Source organism: Ailuropoda melanoleuca, chromosome 4 (genome assembly GCF_002007445.2).
Source record: "Ailuropoda melanoleuca isolate Jingjing chromosome 4, ASM200744v2, whole genome shotgun sequence".
Taxonomy (NCBI): domain Eukaryota; kingdom Metazoa; phylum Chordata; class Mammalia; order Carnivora; family Ursidae; genus Ailuropoda; species Ailuropoda melanoleuca.
The window spans coordinates 18,675,009-18,699,567 of NC_048221.1; the positions used below are offsets into that span (position 1 = coordinate 18,675,009).

At 61.3% G+C, this 24,559-nt stretch overlaps 1 protein-coding gene across 1 annotated transcript; it reads left to right on the top strand.

Moving 5' to 3' along the window:
- Positions 1-391: 391 nt before the first annotated feature.
- On the top strand, positions 392-20,180 carry GNAI2 (G protein subunit alpha i2). Its single transcript, XM_011226623.3, has 9 exons — positions 392-650; positions 14,292-14,334; positions 14,599-14,740; positions 14,910-15,070; positions 17,404-17,532; positions 17,655-17,784; positions 17,865-18,018; positions 18,352-18,566; positions 19,178-20,180. The coding sequence occupies exons 1-8, from the start codon at positions 533-535 to the stop codon at positions 18,540-18,542; spliced, it is 1,068 nt and encodes a 355-aa protein (XP_011224925.1). The 5' UTR covers positions 392-532; the 3' UTR covers positions 18,543-18,566; positions 19,178-20,180.
- The last annotated feature ends 4,379 nt before the right edge of the window (positions 20,181-24,559 follow it).

A 24,559-nucleotide genomic window follows, 5' to 3' on the forward strand; every position in this document is an offset into this window, starting at 1 on the left:
AAGCTCGAGGGTTGGTTTCTGCTCAGCCAGCGAGGTGCCCCGAATCCCCACCCTCGGGCTACAAGATCCGCCCGCCCCCGCCGTCGGGCAGCGGAGCTCCAGGCGCTCTGCATCCAATCGGAGCCGAGCCCCGCCTGCAGCTCTCCCGGAGCCCAATTCCTCTGGACTTGGCTCCACTCCTGCCCCTATTCCTCGGCGTGGCTCCGCCTCCAGCCCCGGCCCGAGTCTGGGCTGAGCCTAACTTCTATTTCGCTCCGCCCTCGAGCCAATCGCCGGCCCTGGATCTCCTATGGCCCCGCCTTCGGGCCCGCCCCGGCCCAGTCCCGGGCCTGGCCTGCTCCGGCCCCACCCTCGGCCCGCCCCGCCGTCGGTGCGCGGCGGCCGGGAAGGCACCGCCCGCAGACGCTCGGAACTGCGGACCCGAGAGCTACCCGTAGGGGGCTGGCGGCGCGAGCGGAGTGGGTCGGGCGGGGCCGAGCCGGGCCGGGGGCCGTGTAGGGGCCGGGCGGCGGCCGGGCCGGCGGACGGCGGGATGGGCTGCACCGTGAGTGCCGAGGACAAGGCGGCGGCCGAGCGCTCCAAGATGATCGACAAGAACCTGCGGGAAGACGGCGAGAAGGCGGCGCGGGAGGTGAAGTTGCTGCTTTTGGGTGAGGCCGCGCCCTGCACTGGGACCCCCGATTCCCCGTCCGAATCCCCAGACAAGGACTTTGACCTCCAGCCTGAGGGCCTTGAACTCCCGGACTCAGCCTGGACCCCCACACCTGGACTTGAACTCCCAGCCCCCGTCTGGTCAGGACACCCAAATAATGGCTCAAAACTCTGGGTTGGCCTAGACTTCTGATCCCTAACCCAGACTCTAGGTTAGACCCTCAACACGTCGCAGACGCCAAACCCCCAGACCCAGAGCCCTGCTTGACCATCCACCCTTGCTGACCAACTCACAGACCCTCAGAGCCCCTGCCTTGTCCTTCCATCCTTCCCTAGACTTTACTCAAAGCTCCAGAACCCCACTTGGCCCCCACCCTCAAGCACCACCTGTTTCCCCTACCTGCTCCCCTTGCTCCTATTGGGCATGAATATCCCTGGGGCCCCTGCCAGGTCCTCACCCACTCCCTCCTTCCCGCTCTGTGCCCCATCCCTACTCTGAGCCCTGTATCCTCCACCTGTGCACCCTAACACCAAGGTACCTCTCAAGTGGAAGCTGTGATTGCTCATGAGCCCTCTCTCCAGACGGAACCCCCAAACCTTTAGCGATCCTGTTCCCTCCATCTGGCCCACCTGGTCCCTCTCTGCCCACTGTACTTCTCAGACCCTCTGCTCCTTCTCCCGAAGTCTTCTCCCACACCTCTGCCTACCTCAGATTCCCCCCACCCCGCCTGCCCCGGGTGGGCTGGGCTGGGCTGGGAGGAGGGGGCCCAGACGGAGGGGCTGGATTGAGGCTCCACTGGTTGCTGCGCTGGGGGAGGGAGCCAGGTCTCAAGCTTCCCGGGGAGATTCTGCCGGCTGGCTGTTTCCCAGTTTCTAAGCCCCATCTGGGCTGGTGAGGGGGGCGTCTGGGGAGTAGGAGGGAGTGTGAGCGTGGAGGAGTTGGGGTTGCGGCGCCTCCAAGGCCAGGGAAGATGGTGGCTGCTTGAGGGGTGGGGGGAAGTGGAAGTGGTGAGACAGCCGACATATTGCTGCCCCGCCGGGCGGGCCGAGGCGATGTGCTGACGGGTGCTGGTCTTCCCGCACCCTTTCTGGGCCCAAAGGCCAAGGACTTGGCCTCTGGGAGTGGGGGGACCTGTCAGATCATGAGGCCCTGTGCAGGGAAAGTGGCGGACCAGCTAGATGAGGACTGGGGGCCAGCTGGAGTTGGGGGCCGTCTGAGGTGGACTTTGGCAAAGACTGGGGGCCTGGTATTTGCCCCGGTCCAGCCTCCCACTGGGAACAGGTGTGGTGCCTTGTGGCTGCGTGATTCGGGGGGCCTCGGGGGGAGGGGGAGGGATGCCCTCCCAGCAGCGTTGGAGGCTGGACGGTGGATGTGGGGGGGGTGTGGCCCCTCAGCCTCAGAGCCGCGGTGGGGTCCCCAGGCTGTGAAAAGCAGAGCTTTCTTTGCTGGGGGCCTGGCCGAGGGACAGCGTGTCTTCCATCCGAGCCCATCTGTTGACTGTCCCTGGGGGCCTGGCCTCAGGGGCACAGCCCAGAGGTTTCAAAATGGCATCCGCCGCCACTGCGGGTAGGAAGAGAAGGGGCGGGAAGGGGCGGCGGCCCAGCCTCCCGGGCTGTTTTGCGTTGGGCGCTTGCCTCTTCCTGTCTCTGCTGCGAGTGCGGCAGCACCAGTGAGTGGGTGTCGCCAAGGTGGAGGGCCCGTTGCTGATGCCCACTGGGCCCGGTACCGCTCTCTACCGGTGCCCACCCCGAGGCCGCTGGCCGGCCCCTTCCCAGGCTGCTGGGCTGAGATGTGCGACTGGGCCATAGGGCCGGGGTACAGAGGGCTCCTGGCCCTGTGTGTCCCAGCCTCGTTCCACTAGTCTTGCTCCTTGGAGCTCAGCTCAGGGTTTGGGCCTGGCAACCCCTCCCACACGGGGCTGGCAGCAAGCAGGGGTGCAGGGTCTGGCTCAGCATTTTCTAGGCTGGGGAGTCCATCTCAGCATCTTGCTCCTCTGGCCTTTGCTTCCTCTGTTGAATGGGCTTCCTGGGTTTTGGCCAGAGGAGTGCTGGGCCCAGGATGGGGAGAACAGGGGCCTCATGGAGGTTCCTGCTGGGGATAGCGGATGGGAGCTGAGACCCTGAAGAGGGTGTACCGCAAGGGACTGAGACACCTACCTCTGTCTGGAATTACCCATGGCTGCCTGGGTAAGTGTCCTGGTTGGCCATTCCTCTCCCATCCAGGTACAGGGAGGTGTTGGGAGCCCAGCCGGGGCAGCTTCAGTGTGCTGGGCGCCTGTCCCACGTAGCGGGAAGAACTCTGTCCAGGCAACGGGACTCTTCGGTTGGGCAATTGCCAGCCTTCCCTTCCAGCCAGAACCACGCCTGCTGCCCCACCCGCATGCTGGCTCCTTGCCCTCCTGGGTAGCCCTGCTGGCGGCTGGGCACCGGGGGGCAGAGGCAGCTGTGGTACACACCAGTGAGAGTGTTTTTCCTGGTAGTTTGGTGGAGGGGGCAGAGCTGCTGATGCCAGCCCTACTTCAGGGACAGCCCCCACCGCCACCTAGTTCAACCTGACTGACCGACAGTCCCCAGGTGGAATCTGGGGCCTTGGGCTGGGCACTTAAGAGAAAGGAGAAGCCAGAGTGTGTGTTTGGGGGATGTCTCTGATTCAGGGTGGGCTTGTGTGGGCAGCCTACGGAGAAAGGAGAGACTGTCCCTGGTGGGTTCCATGAAAGCTGCAGGGTATAAATACAGCCCTTCTCCCTTGCCCCTGGGACTTTGCCTCTGCACTGCTAGCTTGGCATGCGTTTCCCTTCTTTCCATCTAACTCACTCCTACTTGATTGTTCTTCAAGACTCTGCTCGGGGACCACCTCCCAGGATCCTTCCTTGACAACTCCCCTTCATGGAGGCTGCCGAAACTCCTCCCCTGGCTCTTGGTGCTACTGCTTCTGCCATCAGAGCATCCTATTTGCCTGGGTGACTGCTGCCTACCTTGAGACTACAGGGGCAGGTTGTGTCCTATTCGTTTCTGAGCCTTCTGGGCCAAGCATAGAGCCGGACACCTATTGACTGCTGCTTGTCTGTTGAATGAAGGACGTGCTACGAGTCTGAACTCAGTCTTGGGGATGGGTGGGTAGATGGAGGAGTAAGATGGCAGTCACTGGACCTGACATATTGTGGGCAGGTGGCAAGGGCGCAGTGTTGGCCCAGTGACAGGGACTGTTGGGGGATAGCAGGAAGAAGTTCTTCAGACTGTTTCTTCCTCAACTCCCCACCTGCTCTGCTGGGTCCTCCAAGACAGCCCTCATTCCACCCCGTGCAGAACTCTTGCTGACGAGTCCACAGTCTGTCACAGGGCAGAGCATGCAGTAGGGCCTCCAGCCATTCCTAGGATAGTGGTGTGGCATGCTTCCTTTCAGCTCGGGCAGTTTGGGGACTGCCACAGGCCTGCTGTCTTCACCACTCCAGGAGAGTCTGTCTATCTCTCAGGGCTGGGACGGCCCCCCCGCCCGGGGACTCAGGCCAGAGCAATGTTGCAGGAGTTCTTGGCCTGGCCAGTGCAGGGACTGCACATACAAGGGCTCAATTAGGTTTACCAAAAGAAAAAGAAGCGAGTTTTGTGGTCTCTGTCCTGTCTGTATGTCTAACATGGCCTGGCATACAGTAGGTGCCAATTAAGCATGTATGGAAAGAATGACGCTATAGAGCACATCCATGAAGAGGGATAAGTAATTCTGGGCCTGTTGCTTGGCACTTGGTCTAGCCGGAGAAGGGGTAGCCTGGGATCCACATCGGCTGGGTAATGGGAAGAGACTGAATGGAGTGTGTGAGGGGGGCGGTCCTCTGAGTGGCTTTGAAAAATGAGCAGCATTTGCTAGGGGTCGGTATGAGGCAGAGGGACCAACTCAACGAGGGCACTGAGGCTGGAAGGCCTGGCCTGGGGGAGGAGGGCTCACCTCTTTGGACTAGCTCTTGGGGTTACGTAGGTTCCAGTCCCAGCTCCACCTAGTGCATTCTGTGAGAAACTCAGCGACAGGTGAAATCCTGTAGGTGTTCTGTTCTCCATCTGTAACCTGGGAACAGGGCGCCTGCCTGCAGCCACAGGTGTTGTGGGGACAGTGCTCCAAAGCCTGGAGGTGAGAAAACAAGTGAGAAAGCCCCTCCTGGCTCCTACTGAGTTGAGAGTTTGGTGGGGAGGGCTCTCCCCAGCCTACAGGCTGCCTGGCCCCAGTATGGAGGCTCTGGGGGAACCCCCTTCCTTGCCCTCCTGCAGCTGGTCCCAGCAAATAGGGAGACCGAGGTGCGTAGACAATTGGTGCCAGCTGTAGTGGCAGACTGTCCTGGGGACCATAAGCCCAACCTCTGGGGACCGAGCGGCCTTCCTGGGGGCCTAAGGTTGGCGGTGTGCCTGCGCCCTAGGCACCAGGTGGGCTGGTACCCAGGCCGGCCTCCAGCCTCCCAGTTCTCGGCACAGCCTCTGAGGTCCCGGCTGGAGCTCATTAGCACTTGAATGGGGGGCGGGGTAGCTTGGGCCTCCCGTCTCTCCTTCCCACCCTTCCCCCAGGCTGGGCGAGGCTTTGTCTTCCTGAGCAGCGGCCCTGGGGCTCCCACGCTGGGAAGTGAGCAAGGGTCTAAGCCACTTCTGACCCCCAGTGCTTGTGTCCTGCCCAGTCCCACTGGGCTCAGCCCCTGCCCCTAGTGCTGGTGCAGCCAGCAGGAGGGACCTCTAGACAGGAGTGGGACTGGGTCCTTCAGGGGATACCCTGAGCCAGGAGACTGAGTGAATCGGGGTGGCTTTGCGAAGAAAGTGAGGCTGGCACTCAGCTGAGGGCATTCCGGGAGGGTGGGAGTGGAGAACCCCAGGCAAGGCAGAGCAGGTGGCAAGGAGAGAGGGAGTGAGCAGCCTCCAGAGCTGGAGGTGGAAGTCAAGCCAGCTAGGGAGCACAGGTTTCCATGCTAGGCCCCTAGGCCACACCAGGCCACCCACTGTGCTGAGTTGGAGCCTAGGCTGCCAGATGAGGGCTGGCATGGTCAGGGACCCCTGCAGGCCTGGGTGGCCTGTCGGGGGTTGGCCCTCGGCTGGCCTGAGCTGCAGGGTCACTGGGTAGCATCATTGGTGTCCTAGGCCTGCAAACATTGCCCAGCTAGTGACTGCAGGTACAGGTGGGGCCTGATCCCATCCCAGGGAGGTCACTAAGCCTCACGCACTGCAGGGGCTGGCACTTGGGGTGGCTTGGGCCACAGGTGGGCACAGCAGTCTCTCTTGGTTTCTGTCTCTAAGTCACCCGTTCGTTTGGCAGGAACGGGATGGAAGATGCTCTGTCCGCATAAGCTTTGTCCACTTAGGGAGCAGGGCCTCGCCCCATCACACCCCCCACAGAGGATGAGGTGGTTTGACCTGAAGCTTGAGTGCTGCCTCCCCAAAACCGCTTTGTGCTCTGGGAGGCAGCTCTAGGCAGATGCGGGCAGGGCCTGGGCCAGCATTTGTCCTGTCTTCACAATATCTTGGGACAGGCGTCGCAATCTAGAAGTACACCGAGGGGGAGGGGTCATCAGGTTCTGACTAGGCTACAGCTCATGGGCCCTGCCTAAGGACCCATTTCAAGGGCCCAGACGAGGACAGAGGTCTAAGCCCTATGATGGTGGCCCTGGTACCTCAGGCAGGGCTCTCAGGCAGCCAGCCCCTCTCTCAGCCGCAGGGTGGGTCCCCTCCAGCCTGGAGCTCCTATTCTTACTAAACCCCAGACCCATCCTCATCCTCACCCCAGTGCTGCTGCTTGGCGCTGTGTTCATCTTGGTGGTTTGGGAGGAATAATCTTGGAATCACCAAACAGTTGCTGGGTTGGGTTGGGTCACGGTGTTGGCCTTCTGCGCACATTTCCAAGGCTCGGCAGCGAGTGCCAGGTCAGTTTGAAACAAAGCCTGAAGGTGGGATCGTCTAAAGCTTGTTGAGAAGCTTATTGAGAAGGTCTGGAGGATTCTGGGGTGCAGGGCTGCTCAGCCTCAAAATAGGCAGGGGGGGTGTCGATGGCAGCACCCACGGTGCCGCTGACGGGAGGAGGGGCAGTGAAGTCTGCATGGCAGGGCTGGGCCTCTCGGGGAAGTGGTGTCCACACCGGAGGAAAAGGAGGAAGCAGCTGGAGGAGGAGGAGCCCAAAAGAGGAAGAAGCTAGAGGGCTGCTCCTGTTCTGTGCCGGGGTGGGGGTGTGAGCCCTCTCAACTGGGGGATCTGGAAGGTGAACCCCACCTGCTCAGGCTCATCTCTATATAGCCCCGAGGGCCACTGCTGGTAGTCACTAGGTTGGCGTCATTCCAGGCAACTCTGTCCCTTGTCCCACCTCAGCAGCTACTGGGCCCAGGATCTCAGAAAAGGTGGTGCTTTTGAGAAGGATTCCAGGCCCCTCCTTCGACCACAGGAAGTGGTGGCTGGGAGAGGGACGGCAGCAGGGTGGGGGGGCGGCTAGCAGGAAAGCCAAAGGCTGCTCTTATATTCCCGAGTGGCCATTGCCCTGCAAAGCCGGAAGGCCGGCTACAGGCCCAGATGAATGCCCGGAAATGGAGCAGCAGCCCTGGGATTAGCTCACTCTGGGTTTCCCCTGCCCGGGAGTGGACAGAGGGGCCCTTAGTCCAGCCTAAGGATTCCCCTCTGCTACTACTACCCGCTGGGCCTGGGGGTACCATCACTGGGCCTCAGTTTCCCCTCGGTGATAACAGCAGCTGTCTCTGATTGAGCTGTGAGTATTAGGTAGGACTGGACTCTTCAGGGTCTCATCGTATTTAACCCTGTGAATCTGGGACTGACATTATGTCCATTTCACTGATGGGGAAACAGGCTCGGGGGTATTACGTGACTTACCCAGTATGTGGAGACACCACCATGCGGCCAGATAGTGCCTGAGCACTACCACAACTACCTGTGTTCGTCGGGAGTCTGCCTAACTGGCAAGAGTTGGTCAGTCAGGACGAGAGACAGATGCTGTGGGTCCACGGGTTTTCTACTTATGCTTGGCGACCTGTCTCTGGGGGGCCCCAATTCCTCTTTTAGGAGATTCTTTCAATCTGCCTGCCATGGAGGTTGGGGACCCAAGAGTCTGTTCGTGAATCTTTTTCCTGTTCAAAGCCAGAAGTCTACTGTGTGGCCGTGGGGTGACTTTACCCCAGTGCAGCTGCCCATCTTCCCTCCCATCCCGTGTTCTGTCACAGGACTCATCATAGTTCGGCCACTGAGTACTTCACTTGTCTCCTAACATTATGCTCGTTCCTCCCATAAGCCCTGGGCTCAGGTGGACTGAGACGAGGCCTGAGGAAGGGTCAGAGGCTGTCAAAGTCCAGGGTGGGGGCCCCTGAGGCCGGGAGTTGTCCAGACAAGAAGGGAAGCGCTTTCCCGCAGAGGGCTCGCACTAAGAGCAAAGGCTGTGGTGGGCTGCCTGCAGTGCGGTGTGGCAGCTGAATGTGTCCGCAGTGTGGGCTGGCGACCGCAGGATGGGCGAGGAGGCCATCCCTCATGCTCCTTAGCCTGTGAACCCGAGCTGTGTGGCCTTGCCTTCCCTCACGGAGGTTCCTGGGCGTCCTGCTCTGTGTTATCAGGCCAGGCCGTGGGGGCTGAGGGAGGCTTTAGGACAGCTAAGGAGGATGCTGCAAGGGCCTGCTGGGCCATGAGGCCACACACAGAGCAGAGAACTTGCATCTTCATGGCTACTCAAGACCTTGGGTCCCAGAAAGCCCACTCCCCTACCTTCTTCACTGTGTGACCTCAGGCTGTCCTTTTCCCTCTCTGTGCCCGGCGCTGGGACCTGTGACGTCATGATTCTCAGCAAGGCCCCGTGGCTTGGCGAGACAAGCTGTGTGCTTAGGCTGGACCTCGGGGCAGTTTGGGGTGAGTGTGAGGATCTGAGGGAGGCTGCTCAGGGCAGGCCTTGAGTTTACCATACTCCCTGGGGGAGTACATTTCATAGATGGGAACACTGAGGCCTGAGGGCTGGGCATCTCACAGAGGGCCCACCACAGTGAACCCGAAGAGAGGTTGGGGGGGGGTACTCAGATTCTTGGAAACAGCAAAGGCATTCCTGCAACAAAGAAGCATCCAGGAGAGGAGTATGTCAAATGGCCCGGCTCCTTGGGTGACCTGGGCTTGGCCCAGCATCTCCTGGCTCCTGTAGAAGGTGAGACCTGTAGCCTAAGGACCTCCTCTCCAAGCTGGCCTGCCTTACCCGGTGCCTCTGTTTCCCTCTGTCCAGTGGGCAGGGCCCCACTACAGGGGACACAGCCCTGTCCTGGAAAGCCCTCTCCGCATCTGGGAGGCCCCGAGGCCGCTCCCTTACACAGAGAGCTCTGACTTGGGAGTAATAGGCCGGATCTTGGTTGCTAATGCTTCTCTGGTGGGGGCATCATGAAGGCCTGGAAGCCGCTGGAGGCCGCCCAAGTGGCAGAGACTGGAGAGAGGGAGGTTCCAGGTTTATTAGGGCATCTGGGGGAGGCAAGGCCACACTTGTGGGTGGGAATGTCGCAGCCCTCATCCAAGACTCAAGTCCCTGCCCCTCACAGTGCCAGACTCTTACCGAGAGCCTTGGAGGGAGTGAGGGGACCGAAGAATAGTACCTGGAGGAAGGAAGAGACGCCAGGGGCGGGGCTTGGAGGGCCTTTGTCTGGCGGACCCCTCCCCCTCCCCCTCTCCCATTTCCATTGTTCCCCTGTGTGCGGGGGGTCTCCGCCGGCGGAGGGCCTCCCAGGCCTGGGAAAGGGCGTTGAGTGAGGGTCCAGGCACCTCCCCCAGCTGCCCCTAGCCTAGGCTGCTTTTCAGAAGCAAAGGCTCCCCAGCACTGCCCAACCCCCACCTCTTCCACCGTCTCTGGCTGCCGGGCTCCCCCTGGCGGTAGCGCGGCCTGGGACCCTGAGGCTGTAGGGGAGGGGCCAGAGCGAAGGGGCCCGGAACCACTGGCTGGGCCAGAGACGTGGCACCTTCCTGGGATGAGAGTGGGAGGTGGTGCCCAGGCAGCCTTTTGGGTAGGCTTCCCAAGGTTCACCCCCACCTTCTCCCTGTGCCCCACTAGGGCCGGCTGGGGGGTGGCCGTGGAGGCGGGCCTGGTACTGTGGGTTTGAGCTGGGCTGCAGCCCAAGTCTACCCTGTGGTCCCAGCCCTGCTGCTTATGAGAATCTCTGCCCTCGGGCCGCCACGTCAGCTGGCTGCTCTCCCTAGCCCCATGTGTTCCAGCGGAGCCCACCAGCGCTGGAGCCTCTGCGCAGCCTTCCGAGTGTGGAGTCAGGGAGCAGTGACTGCAGCAAGGCTCCGGGGTGGGAAGGAGGCTCCAGCTATGGAGGAGTCCTGGCTGATGTGGAGGGGGAGTGACAGACTCACAGCCAGAAGCCCGGACAGACGCAAGTGGCTCTGACTGCTGCCCCACGGTCCCCAAGTCCCAGCAGGGAGCGGCGGTGCGGAGCCAGCCTGTGAGCCACTGGTCATTGCCCGCCACCGTGCCTGTGTCTGAAAGCCTCAGAAACTCTCCTTCGGATGAGATGGCCGCAGCAGGCCACTCTGCAGGTTGTGGTTACAGTGACCTATGCAGTATGGTTATTGTAGGCAGCAGGAAATGAAAGGTTTGGGGACATCTGTGATCTTCCTTAGAGTAGAAACATAGTGATAACTTTTATCTGAGTGTTCACCATGTGCTGGGTGCTATGCGAAGTGCTTTGTATCTAATCCTCCCCTCCCTCTTGGAGGAGAGAATGGTGGTGTCCTGTGTCATAGATGGGGTGCCAGAGCAAGGGCATGAAGGGGGTGAGGCCCTTGGAGACATCAGGAAGGATCAGGGTGGGCACCAGGGCTGTGGGAGGTCTGGACCTCCCTCTGGGAGAGGATCTGAGAGTGAGAGACAGGCCAGCTGGCCACTCGAGGCCTGACAGCCTCTGCAGAAGGGAAACTGAGGCCAGAGGGGACAACAGCAGCATGTCAGGGCCTCCCAGCAGGGCAAAGCCTTGTCCGGGACGTAGAGGGTCCAAGGCTGACAGACAGCAGTGACCTGATGCTGGGGCTGGAAGTCGGCATCAGGCGACAGGACCAGCGGCCGTGTCTCTGCTGCAGCTCTCTGCTGCACCGGCCCGCTGGCCTGGTTCGGGCAGGTGGAGCTGTGCGGTCTCCCTTCCCCCACCCGGTGCCTCCTCTGTTGGGCCACAGCACTCCCAGAGTGCAAGCAGATGTGCTAATGCGGAGCAGCCTGTCGCCAGCATATCCTGGCAATTACTGCCTGCCTGCTGGGGGTCCAGCAGCTGTGCCCGGGAGCAAGGGCTGCGAGGTTTCTTCTTGGTGGGAAGAGGTATGGCCCAAAGGGAACACCGAAGCCATCCTAGGGAGCTTCTGTGGGCCCCTCTGATCTCACCCAGCTGGAGAAGGGAGTGCCTGGTGGGGTCCTCTGTGGACAGGAGACTCCTGTCACCTCCTATCGCAAGCCCCTCGGCAGCAGTCCGGGGCCAGCCAGTGAAGCCCCCTCCTCTGAGGGACAGTTGCAGGGCTGGGTGGGAGGAACTGGGTCCTCAGGATCAGCAGGGTACAAGCAAACTCTGAGCCCAGTACTAGCTTATCTGTTAGGGGAGCACTGTCAGGCCCTGATGAGATAGGGCCCCGGGGGAGGGGGGCAGAGGAGAGGAAGGAGGCTGGGACCCACAGCTCCTGGGGCACTTGACCCTGCCTGTTTCACTGTCTCATCACCTCTGCCCCTGCTCCCTGGTCTGCTTACTGTGGCTGCTCCTGGGCCATGCCTCTGCTTCTGTCCCTGTGTTCTCCGCAGTTTCCTGCCTGGCCACCAGTACCACACCCTCGTCCTGCCACTCATTCCTTCCTGCTTGAATCACAGCTGCTGGGAGGACAGAGAGAATGCCCTGAGTCCAGGGATGGGGGCTCCCTGATTTTGATTTGTCCACCTGTCGAATGGGGGTGGAGAATGTCTTCCTAACCCTTGAAATGGGAAAGGAAGGGAGCCTGAGGCTCAAAGGGGATAGGAAAGTGGACCCCCAGTTGGCTGGGGCAGGAACAAGTATCCTGGCTCCGGCCTGGTCACCCAGGTACTGCCCACTTCTGTGCCTTCCAGGTCTGCTGTGCTAGGAAAATCAGATGCAAAGCAAGCGTGTGCTGTTACCCCTATCTCTGGGCAGGGCCACGGAACGCCACACCACTTTACCGAGGGAGTGGTCAAAAGGCCAGACAGGGAAACTGGTGCCTCGGGTGGACACACACAAGAGTGGACACCTCACCAAAATCTTGGGTCTCCTGTGGCCCCGACAGTTGCCCACTCTGAGTCTAGGTTTGCCTGGCTGGGGCCGGCATGGTTGATCTAACCCATCACTTCACATCCTTGGCCTCGTTCCCCCACTGGGCCCCCAGTACTGGCTGAGACACCTGATTCCTGAGTCCTCCTGAGTCTGCCCCAGGATGTGCTTCCTTCCTCCTGGTGGGAGCAAGTGGCAATGGGGGAAGGACAGCCAGGAGGTCACCTGGCCCCTGCGGTTCGCATGTCCAGTGCTGCCCTCCCTGGCCCTGGAGGATGGGCCTCCGTGATTGGGCATCTCTCAGCCTTCCTAGGCCCTCTCCCCATGTCTCCACTCAGCAGGTGTGGGGTGTCGGTGTGGGGAACCCTGGCTGTTCCTCTGCCGTGCACAGCCCAGTGCAGAAGCGGGAGCACTGCCATTTGACCAAGCCCATGTCCGGGGGAATGCCCTGGGACGGGTGCTTCTAGTGTGCAGGGGCCGAACTGATAGAGGGGCTCGCTGCCTCAGCACCATCCCCCAGCCTGCCCAGAGCCTGAACATTTGCCCCCCAACTCCCCCCACCAGCTCCCTATCCTGGGAAGCAGGCCTGGGACAGTCAGAAGCCCAGTGATTCTTGGCAGCTGGTGCCGTTTATGAGGAGAGCCCAAACCCTTCTCGGGGAGGCCACTGGGTTGTGGACCTACCCAGGCCTGCCCCTATGAGGGCCGCAGCAGTGCCTCAGTTTCCCCAGGTAAAATGTGGATCTGGGGTGGGAGGTAGGGTAAATGGAGGTGGGCAGGGGCCTTGGCAGGGACAGGGTGGGGGTGTTCTCCTACTGTCTGGAGGGCACAGCAGAGACTCGAAGCACCGTCTGCTCAGGAAGGCAGGGAGCGAACCCAGTGACAGGTGCAGTCGGGGCCTGAGGACAGTGTGGCCCAGCTGCAGTACAGGGCTCTCAGGGCAGCTCTAGGAGGCCAGCAAGGTGGGCCACGCACAGAGGGGATTATGACCGTGTGACAGCAGCCTCTCTCTGTTTCCTCATTTGCTAGGTGAGATTGCTGGGAGATGAAATTATTTGGTTGGTGCTGTAGGCGTCCAATAGCATCTGACCCATAGAGGGCGCCATTTGTGGCTTTGCCAGTATGATTCTTGCTGACACTATTCTTGCTGCTCACGTTTAGTGTGTGTTAGCCCCTCATCTGAGGTTGTCTTGACCTACCCTGAGGGATGTGGGAGCCAGAGTCCCCAAGTGTAGCCTCCCCACAGACCCCACCATGTACCCCACTGAGCTGCTCAGAGGGACCGACCTGCCACGTTGATCAAGAGGGTTGGGACACATGGAAATGGGGCATGTGTGCCCAGCAAAGAACACTGTGTGGGCAAAGGCCTGGTGTTGGCAAGAGGCAGGGCCTGGCAGGTGCAGGTGTGACTGGCAGTGATGGGGAAGGAGCAGAGGGAGCAGTCTGGGCAAGCCCTGGGAGGGAAAGCTGGCCCCACTGAGATGTGTTCTACTTGGAGTTTAGGACAGTGAAAGGAGGAGATGAGGTCCTGCCCCCACCCCGCCATCCCCAGCCAGGGAGTTGGGGCAGCCCTCGTGGTCTTCACACTTCCCTGCAGACTCCCTGGGGAATGTGGGTTTCTGGGCTGCACCCCTCAAGATCTGGCTTTGTGTATCTAGGATGGGACGTGGGAATCTGCTTTTTTCTTCCTTCAAAAACAAAACAAAACAAGAACTACCCTCCCAGGGCCTCCTGCAGCACCTGAGCCTCATTTTGAGAAAAGCTGGGCAGGCCAGGCGTTATCCTGTGCGTCTCTCTGCCCATCTGAATTCTGGCCGCACAATCTTAGGCCAGGACTACTTTTCTGAGCCTCAGTGTCCTTGTCTGTAAGATAGGAACAGAAACAGTATGTTTGTGGGACGCATATGACAGTCATGGGAAAGAGTACCAGCAAATCCCTCCGTGCTGGCCAAAGAGAATACAGAATGGGCGTCTGCCAGGCTCGGAAGCATCGTGCATCAGTCCAGGGGTGTGTGCGTGTGAGACTGCGTGTGTCGGTCATGCCGCGTGTCTCCCGAGTCCTGGGCTCCATCTGCTGAGGGTGGATTTGGGCGGTGCTTGGGAGGTAGGAGAATGACACTGTGCCCCAGCCCTGGCCCCTTGGCGGCTCAGAATGTGAGGAGAAGAGGGACTACTGCCCTGCGGGAGTGTGCGGGGCTCCTTCCTGCCAGCTGTGCCAGGCGCATGTTGCCGAGCCCGCACGTGATAACGACAGGGAGACTCCTGAGGGCTGGCCTTTCTCCCACTGAAGCCCCTAAGCTCAGTCGGCAGTTGTGGGGGAGCCACGGTGGGCCCCTGGTTGCTTGTCTGTGTAGCCCCGCTGCGGCTGCTCCCTGACTGCCTGTGCCCTCTGTTCCAGGTGCTGGGGAGTCAGGGAAGAGCACCATTGTCAAGCAGATGAAGTAAGTGCCGTGTGCGAGAGGCAGCTGCCAAACCCTGATTTCCCGTCTTCTTCCTCTGGGTCTCTGCTGGCGCCCCCCTGCCCCCCAGTAATGGCCCAGCCATTTCCAGGACCTTGTCAGAGACAGTCGTCCATCCTCAGGTCCCAGGGGGTCGGGGGAAGTTTCCTGCTCTCTGTAGTAGGTCCTGCAGGCCCCAGCAGCCCCAGGAGGCTGTGCGTGGTCCTTGTGCCCTCTGGGCCCTAACTCCTGACCTCTGGCTGCCAGGATCATCCACGAGGACGGCTACTCAGAGGAGGAATGCCGGCAGTACCGGGCGGTCGTCTACAGCAACACCATCCAGTCCATCATGGCCATTGTCAAAGCCATGGGCAATCTGCAGATTGACTTTGCCGACCCCTCCCGAGCGGTATGTCCTCCCCTCGACCCCCGCCTGCCTCTCTAAAGGTCTCAGCAAACCTTGCCCTGGGGAACCTGGAATACCCAAGCCCGGGCCCCACCCTGGAGGCTTCCCTTCCTCGGCCAGGTAGGGTGGGGGTGTGCTCCTGTGACTGGCTGACCCCCCCCCCCGTGCCCAGGATGACGCCCGGCAGCTGTTTGCCCTGTCCTGCACTGCCGAGGAGCAAGGCGTTCTCCCCGAGGACCTGTCTGGTGTCATCCGGAGGCTCTGGGCTGACCACGGCGTGCAGGCCTGCTTTGGCCGCTCTCGGGAGTACCAGCTCAATGACTCAGCGGCCTAGTGAGTACCCCACGGCGCTGGGGGTGGTGAGGGGGGCTCTGGACCGCAGGCAGGAGTGGAGGGCTTGAGCCCTCAGGAAGACACCGCAGGTCTCTGTTTCTGAAGCTGATGACTGTTGACCAAGGCCCTGATGATTTTTGCCTTGACGTGGGGGGCGTGGTATTGAAAGCCAGGAGGAAGGACAGGCAGGGCTGCTGTCCCCCAGGGCCAGTTGAATCTAATCTGTCCTTAGATATAATCGTTCTAAAGGACATTTGCTGCCACCTGTGCCAGGCCCTGGGCAAAGCTTGAGTGGAGCAGACTCCCACGCCAAGCAGTGACTACCTGTGGTGTCAGTGTCATGGTGGGAGTGGGGGCAGGTTTGGAGGAGGGACCGCCTCAGCCAAGTTCCGAGCAAGAGATGGGCCGGGGAGGAATAGGACAAGTTCACGGGCGGGGGCACAGCATGTGCACGGTCCTGGAAGGAGCAGTGCTGGCTACAGAGGATGTTCAGACTGGCTGGAGAGGAAGACAAGGGGAAGAAACTTGGAGGGGCCAGATCTGTGTGCAGGTTAGAACCCAAGACGCGGCTGAGGGATCGAGGGGATTCCAGGAATTGTCCAGAGGCCTAGCCCACTGGGTCATGCTCTGAACTCCTTCCCTGAGCTGCCTACCATGTGCCAGGCCTGGTGCAGGGGGCTGAGCGCCCATGGAGAACAGGACAGGTTGGTGGACAGTGCTGATGGCTGTGGGGCTGTGGGGGATGTGCACAGCCTTTTTGGACAAGGCCACCCAAAGAGGCAGCTGTCCCTGTGCTCATACCTGGCCCCTCCCACCTCCGCTTAAGCCAGCGCCCCCCTGCCGCACCTTTCCCTCCGCTGCCCATCCAGTCCTGAGCCCGCCCAGAGAGGGGCCAGACCAGGGCGAGGGTGGTTGGGAGGCAGGCCTGCCTGGCCCTGGGCCCTGAGCCCTGAGCCCTGCCCCAGTCACATGGACTGACTCCCTCTCCTTGCAGTGGCTGAATGCCCTTGTGAGTGCCCCCCACAGGAGCTGCAGAATCACAGTGGGGGCCTCCGGACCTCAGTGCGCCCCTCCCCCCAGAGTCACAGAGGCTCAGCGCCAGCAGAGCTTATAGGTCCTAGAGGCAGGCAGGGCTGGGCCCTCCCAACCATTACCACCTCAGTGGTATGGTTTACCACCCAGAATGTCCAGAACATTCAAGGAGGTGGGGATCGGGCCATCTTCCAGGCCACCCCCCCCCTCCATTATCATGCCATTCCCCATTCCCCAGACACTGAGCATCCGCTGGTCTGGGTGTGGGGATTCAGCAGCGACACAGGTCCTGCTCTGCCAGGCAGGTTTAGGCCATGATAAGTTTACCCCGAGTGAGGGAGTGGATTGGAACACTACAGGGAACAGGAGGACCCCACCCCCTCTTCACAGCAGGCCTTCAAGGCTGCTGGTGGCCAGTGGGTCCCTTTGGTGAGTCCTGCTGGGGAGAAGGGAGAGGCTGGTGTGGAACCCACCAGGAGGCCTCTAGGCAGGAGCTTCTCAGTAGGCGACAGGGTGTAGTAAGCAGGTCACAGCACATGCGTCATGGGCCCTCGTGGTCCTTCCTGTTTTTCTGTTCTTTCCCTGTGTCTCTGAGGTCATTTCCCGCTGGCCCCAGCAGGCCTGGGCCAGGAGTGAGACCTCGGCACTGGGCAGCGGCTCGGAGGGCCCAGTCCCCAGGGCACAGCAAGGATATTGAGGCAGACGGCAGAGTCAGTCCCCGGGCCTGGCAGGGGCAGTGTTGATACTAATCAAGGGAGCTGGTAATGAGGAGCCCCTGGGACTCCTGCCAAACAGGTGTCTGTGCCCTCCCCCCGAGGAGCCCAAATTTTATTAGGCACTGGGCAAAGAGCCCACTGAGCCTGGCAGGCCCCGACCTGTCCAGCCCCACATCGAAGGGCATGCCAGGCCGCTCCGCAGTGGGTGCCGTGATTGTGCCAGTTAGCATCCCGAATCCCTCCCTGAAGGACTCATTTGCCCCCTCCCACCCTCCTCAGTTTGCAGCTCCACCAGCCTGGATCCTGTCCGAGGCAGGCCTGGCTCAGACCTGGGTGCTGGGGCTTGGCTGGCCAGGCCCAGAGCTGCACCTCCTCCAGCCTGTTCCCCAGGCAGGAGGCGAGGGATGCTGGTCCAGTTTTTCCTCATCTGAGCAATGACTGTAGTGAAGGCAAGGGTTGAAGAAGCAAGGGCTCTTCTGAGAAATGAGGGGAGGGGAGGGATGGGGGACCTGGGTCAGCTGGCCTGGGGTCCAGGTAAAGAGACCTCAGGCCTGCCCCCGCTGACGCACCTGCCCCCACCTCTAGCTACCTGAATGACCTGGAGCGCATCGCACAGAGTGACTACATCCCCACACAGCAGGACGTGCTACGGACCCGTGTGAAGACCACGGGCATCGTGGAGACGCACTTCACCTTCAAGGACCTACACTTCAAGTGAGCCGGCGTGTGGGCGGGGTGGAAGGGCAGGACTTGCGTCTGTCCTCAGCCAACCTGGGAAACGGGGACCCTCTCTGGGAACTGCCTTTCCTGGAGCTAAGGCGACCCCGTGTCTGCAGGATGTTTGATGTGGGTGGTCAGCGGTCTGAACGGAAAAAGTGGATCCACTGCTTCGAGGGTGTCACAGCCATCATCTTCTGCGTCGCCTTGAGCGCCTATGACCTGGTGCTAGCCGAGGACGAGGAGATGGTGAGAGGCCGAGAGGCCGCTGGGAGGGTGTGGGGGCGGGGGGGCAGGGGCAGGCGCTGACCGCGCTGTCCTGCCCCCAGAACCGCATGCATGAGAGCATGAAGCTGTTTGACAGTATCTGCAACAACAAGTGGTTCACAGACACGTCCATCATCCTCTTCCTCAACAAGAAGGACCTGTTTGAGGAGAAGATCACACACAGCCCCCTGACCATCTGCTTCCCTGAGTACACAGGTGTGGGGACTGGGCCTCTGGGGAGGAGCTGGTGGTGACCGAGTGGTGCACAGGCGCCCCCCGCTGGACAGAAGGGGAACTGCAGGACACTCATGCAGGAGCTGGTGCCTCACTTAGGCTGACGGACTTGTGCCCGCACACAGGGCACGTGCCCCTTACATGTGCACAGTCAGGAGCCCCTCTGTATACACTCAGGCGCGCATGTACACGCACATCGTCACCCTTTGCACATGGGTGCATATGTTACGTGCTTGTCTGTCCATGTGCACAGAACCTTGTTGTTCGTGCCTGTCGTGCGGGTGGCACGGATCCTTACCATCTTGTGTCCCGCAGGGGCCAACAAGTACGACGAGGCGGCCAGCTACATCCAGAGCAAGTTTGAGGACCTGAACAAGCGCAAGGATACCAAGGAGATCTACACGCACTTCACGTGCGCCACCGACACCAAGAACGTGCAGTTCGTGTTTGATGCCGTCACCGACGTCATCATCAAGAACAACCTGAAGGACTGCGGCCTCTTCTGAGGGGCAGCGGGGCCTGGCAGGACGGTGAGCCGCGGGTGGAACAGAATGGAGCCATCGAGCCCAGAGAAGGGGCTGGTGGGGGCCGGGGAGGGCCAGGGTGGGGGTGGGGAGCCTGGGAGCACAGGGGGGTAGGTCAGCGGGATGACGGAATGAGGGGCACCAGCGTGCAGATAGGCCTGGCAGTGGTCCAGACACCAGAAGCCCCCAGCAGCGCGCCTGGGGAGAACGGAAGGGCTGTCCTGACCTCCCTTGGAGAAAGCTCACATCCTCATCCCCCCCCCCACCCGCCCCAAGCCACTGGCCTGGCCTGAAGGAGGCTGGCTGACAGAGGGCCCAGTCACCTGACAGTGTGACCGGCTCTGTGCTCAGCCCTGCAGTCTTTCCCTCAGGCCTGTCTGAGGGTCCTGGGCTGATGCTGGCCCCAGCGGCTGTGGGGGAGATGGGGAAGATTCCGCCAGTGCTATAGACTCCCCTCCCTCACATAACCCAGTCACAGACACTGGCTCCTGGGCGGCCACTGTGTCCCTGGTAACAGGTGGATAAGAAAAAGGAGAGCGTCATTGTCTAGGGAGGTGGGAGGAGAGGCACACCCTGGCTACCTCCCAACCCATGCCCTGACTGTCCCCTACCTCCAGGGCCACCGCTGACTCTGCTTCCCCCAGCTCCTGAGGAAGATGGGGGCAAGAGGACCACGCTCCCTGCCTGCCCCCCCTCCCCCTGCTTTTCCCCTTTCCTCTCTCTGTTCTTGGCTCCCCTGTCCCCTCCCTCAGTTCCAGAGACTCGGGGGGAGGAACTGCCACAGGCCTCCCGGTTTGAAGCTGGCCCTTGTCCGAGGTGCCAGAAATGGCTGCGGTACCCCCTTCCCGGGCGTCTGTTCTGGTTTGAACCATTGTCTTATTCTGTGATGGGGGAGGGGAGCACATGCTGAGTCTCCCAAGGCCTGTGTCTGGAGGGGCACTAGCTTCTCCAGCCTGGGACCCCTGGCTTCGCTCAACACCGGCCCCTGACCCAGCCCAAGTCCAGATGTTTACAGGGAGCCTCCTGCCCATCCCACCCCTCCAGCCGCTCGGAGGCCCCAAAGGAAAAAGCACAAGAAGCGTGAGACGCCACCATTCCTGGAGACTACAGTCCACCTGCTCATTCTCGTAGCTTTTTAAAAAAATGAAAGTAAAGGAAAAAAAAAAAGACAAAACTGCAAACCTAGAAAACTTTTTAGAGAAAAACTATTTAAAACTGTCAGATCCTGACCAGCGCCCGCCTAGCCCCCTTCAGGTGATTCCGTGCCTTGAGTGTGTCTGCGGTGTTTACACCCATCCCTACGCTGGCTACCCCCGCCCCCCGCCATGGGCGGCACTCCTGCCCTGCCTTCCACAGAATTGGGTTCCAAGGGCTGTTCCAGACAACTGCCAACATCACTGAGGGCCCCGTCGGAGGGGCCCTGGGCCCTGGCTCCATTAACCTAAATGTAGCTCTTCATTGCGCTAACCTAGGAACCGCCGCTGCCTGCTGAGGGCCACGCCCCTCCTGCCCTTGCCCCAGGCCCGGGTCCTTCAGCGTTGAACACTTCCTTGCTTTTTTCACATGTTTTATGGAATTGTTCACCTGGTTTGAAATAATAAAACGTAGAAAGAAAAAATACCAAGTACTGCTCGGTCCTCTTCTGTCCCGGGGCCAGAGACCCGCAGACTAAGCTGTGCCAAGGGGATAGTGATCCGAACCGGAATCCTCATTTGCGGCAGGGCCCTGGCTGCTCTGTTCGCCACATCCTCCTCAGGCCCACTGCTCGGCACCTCAGTTTTCCCACTTACTGGGGTCGGGACATGCCATCCTGTCCTCCCGGCAGCCTTGGCAGTGTGGCCGTCTTCAAGCCTCACTGCGGCAGCCGGGCAGTTTGCTCCAGGGGCTGTTGCTCCAAGGGGTTCTTCTCTATTGGGAGCAGGAGAGGTGTCCAGTGAGTAGTGCAGGAGGAGAACGTGGCTTCTGACCTCCCATGCCCAAGACTCAGAGCCGGGGAGTTGCTGAGCCCCTCGTCCACCCTCCCTTCTCCCAATCTGAGGTGTTGCTCAGATCCCTGCGCAGGACTGGGCTTCTTGGGGTTGACGGGACAACGTTGGGGACAGTAGGGGCCTGAGACATGTTCAGAAGGGTCTCTGCCCCAGAGGTCCCCCTCCAAACCAGGAGAGACAGGCAGGTGGCTATACTTCAGTGTGTACCGTAGCCATAGGCCAAGTGGTCCTGAAAGGCGGCAGGGCTCTGGGTGCACTGGGACGAGGCCCCTATACGGGAAGTGCACGCACGTCGCTGGAGAAGACAACGGCAGATGACAAGGCAGCGCGGGGGGGTTGCCTGTGGGATGAGCCCTGAGCGCCTGGCAAGGCGCCTGGATTTTGTCCAGCGGCTGGCAGGGACAGCAGGCAGCTGAGCCTACGGAAAAGGCTCGGCTGGGCGGGGCTCAGAGGGGGCGAGCTCCCCCCCGCCTTCAGCCGCCAGGGGGCGCCGCAGTCCGTGCCTGGCCCTGCAGGGCTGGTCACGGACGCTGACGTCAGCGGGTCCTGCGGAGGCCGCGGGGCACAAAGGCAGCTTTGTGGGGCAGCGACGGCTCCGCGCCCGCGGCGGGACAAAGCGGCCTGGGCCGGGGTCGGCGCCGCAGAGGCGGGGAAGGCGGAGGATAGGAGGGTGGGGGCCGGGCACCCGGGACCCCGCCTCCGTACACCTGCCAGTCCCCGCGCCGCCTCAGGGCCCCGAGTATTTGGCAAGAGATGAGAGGCTGTGGCCGCCCGATCGGAAGGAGATCAACGCCCCCCAGCCTCCGTTGCCGCCGCAGTACCTGGGGCCTTTCCTGCTACCGCTGCCTCCGAGACTGAGGGCTGAGGGCGGGCTGACAAGGAGAACAGGATCCCGCGCGCAACCCAGGATCCCTGCCTTCCTTCGGAGGCCAGGCCTGGACCCCGCCGAGGCCCAGATACGCGGGCGGGCGGGGCGTGAGCTCCGGGGGCCCGTGAAGCCCGCCCCGCAGGAAGCGGTGCCGGAGATGGTTACTTCCTTCCCTCCTGAGGGGAAACCCGCACAGAGGGACCATTGAGGGGCCGGCGTTGTCTGCCAGACGCACCCAGTGCCTCTCTCCCTGGGTGGGCCCTGCAGGATTCTGGCCAGGATCCCCTTGCACCCAGTTTGCAGCGGGTCTGGGTGGGGTCCTGGCAAGCAAGGCCTCCCTGGGTGCAGACAGCTCGGCCCCCACCTGCCTTCAGCCTTCCTACCCCTGCTCTGATTCGGAGGGCATAAGGCCCCATTGTCCTAGCACTGGCGGGGGCGGCCTTTCAATTCTTCCTTGTCTTTGGCGGTTGGGAAATTCCCAGCCTTGGGGGGCAGCTGGGGATGGTGGGGGTTGGGAGGTGGCATCCCAGGTGTCCTGCACCCCAAAGGAAGGGACTACATGCGGTTGATTCCTGGGGATCCCCTACTGCCTGGAGCTTTCCAGGGGCCTCCCTCATCCCTGGGACCAGCAGGGTGAGGGCAGCCTGAGATTCAGTGCTCCCTGGCCCTGTGTACCCTGGAGTGCTCCCAGCTTAAGAAGGCCCATCTTTCTGGCCCCACCCATGGGCAGCTGCAGCTCTGAGGCCTGGGACCTTTAGACAGGCAGAGCTAGGGAAAGGACCCAGGCTCCTGCTTCCAGACTAAGCATGTGGGTCCCAGTGTGAAGTGGTCTGTTGCCAGCTGGTGGGGACCTCCATGAGGCTGACCCACCTCTCAGAGGGCCCAGCCCACCCCAAATAGTTGCTCAGGCTACTGATGTGGTGGCAGCCTTGGTATTTTGAACCCACATCTTCAGGGCAGGGAAACAGCTGGGAAGAGAGACAAGCTCTGAGAGCCAGAGGGCTTAGGAGGGCAGGATCTAGGGAGACCCTGTGGAGAGCAGCCAGGTGGGCAGTCACTCCCCAGCTCAGGCCCCGGCCCCACACAACAGGTGGGTGGAGGCCAAGATTCGAGGTGCAGAATGGGGAGGGTCCCCATGAGATCTGGGACCTCTGAGGCTGCAGGGGCTGACAAGGCCTGGAAGAACACCTCACCATGTTCCTGGGCAGTCCCATGGTTCCTTCTGATGTCAGGAAAACCTCCTACTCCCCACCCACCCAGAGACCCCCAAATCATCCTGCCAAGACCCCATCCCAGACCCAGACTGCCAGGCCAGCCAGGACACTGGAGAACACAAGCCCTGACTCTAGCCCCCTGGCCTGTGGCATGGCCAGCCAGGTCCTAGCTGCCCTGGGAGTCAGGGAGAGGGCAGGGGCAGGATCGTAGCTTCTCTTGGCTGACTTCTGGGTTCACTCCCAAACAACTGAGCCCAGTCTTCGTGTCTATTGCCCTGAAAAGAGATCCTGGGGGCCCACATCCCTGCCATGGGGCTACACATTTCCCTAATGCCTCCTGGACACCCAGAGGGAGAGCCAGCCCCATCACACATCCAAGGAGGGCATCAGGCCAGGTGGGGTATGTGTGCAGCTATGTATGTGACAGCAAGTGTGTCCATACCCGCCATCCGCTCAGCTCCTCGGTTAGTAACGGCGATGGGCATCAGGGTCCAAACGGGCAGGGGACAACACCATGGATCACTTTCTCCTCCCTATCTTGGTTTCTCCCCTTTCATGAAATAAGCCCCACAGGTGATCTTATTTAGGAGAAAAATCAGTTTGATAGCCCTTCCCATTGACTCTGCTTTCCAACCTCATTGTGGGTGGAGAGAATCAAGGCTTGAGGGGCTGGTGCAGGGTCAAGGAGGGACTTGAGGTGTCCGTTGTCCATCAGTCTCCCATCCACCCCCCACCCCGCCCCCTGAGACTCAGCAGGCCCAGGAGGATGGAAGGGCTTCCTGCAGGCGTTCTCTCTCCTCCCTCCCTGTTCTGGTCCTCTGCTGGGTCCTGGAGGACCCCAGTGAGGATAGACACTGGGGGACCCAGAGCCCTGCAGAGAGGCTTGAACCTGGGTGTTCTAGGCATCTGGGGTTTCACGGAGGAAGAGGCACTGGGAGAGGTGGGTACTGAATGGTGAAGGAGAGAGCCCACCAGGTGGCAAAGGGGAGGGCCTAAAGGGTGGAGGACACAGCCCAAAGCGAAGTCCTGGCAAAGAAAGAGCTGCTGCCTCCCCGAACCTGGGTGCCCAGAGCACTGGCAGGGCTGGCTAAGGCTGAGCTTGGGAACCGCCCCCCCAGCTCCAGCGAGCAGTCTGAGGTGGGGGGGGACTGCAGAGGGGAGGCATTGGGAGGAGAAAGGGCAGAAAGACCATAGGGGCATAGCCTGGGGTTAGGGTGAAGGGGGTCAGCCGACACTGCTGGGGGGAGGAGGCGGGGCCTCCTAATCAACTGGGCAGAAAGGTCTCCCCGAGATCAGGCCTCCCGGAGACGGGATGGGCGCTTGGGTCCTGCCAAGGCTGGGTTGGAGACTTGGAGGAAGAAGACTGAGGAGTCCCCTGGGGTGGGGGAGGGACGGAGTTCCAGGTGGAGGCTGGAGGCCGTCATTGTGCTGGCTGTTGTGGCGGGGGTGGNGGCGGGGGTGGGGGTGGGGGGACAGAAGAGCCAAGCCCCAGGAGCCCTTGGTGAAGCTAGGCTGAAAGAGGCAGTGTGAAGGGTCCGTCTGGAGGCCCAGGATGCCCGGTGCGGAGGTGGCGCCAAGAGCGGACACCTGTGCTCCCCCACCCTGCACCCAGCTGTGACCGCAGGGCAGTTGAGGAGAGTTCTGAGAGGTTCAGTGTCTCCCTAGGGACACACAGCTGGTGAGCAGCAGTCACGATTCCACCCTGCCCCTCCCAGCCTACTAAGGGGGTTGATCCCTGGGGCAGGTTCGCCCCCACCCCAGCATCCAGTGGCCCCCAACCTGCACCCCGGGGCAGCTGTCCCCAAGCTGATTAAGAGAAGGTCGTGTTTATGTTAATATATGTTAAAAAGCATGGAGTGCTACCCCAGTCTCCTTAGGCTGCATTCCTGGCCCCCCCTCTAGTGTGGGCACAGCCCACACTACCCTAGG

Excerpts from the sequence above, each read along its gene's own strand:
- GNAI2 (XM_011226623.3), top strand. The coding sequence starts at position 533 with ATGGGCTGCACCGTGAGTGCCGAGGACAAGGCGGCGGCCGAGCGCTCC. Across the intron at positions 14,335-14,598 it reads ACCATTGTCAAGCAGATGAA|GATCATCCACGAGGACGGCT; the intron begins GTAAGTGCCGTG and ends TCTGGCTGCCAG. Across the intron at positions 14,741-14,909 it reads TTGCCGACCCCTCCCGAGCG|GATGACGCCCGGCAGCTGTT; the intron begins GTATGTCCTCCC and ends CCCCGTGCCCAG.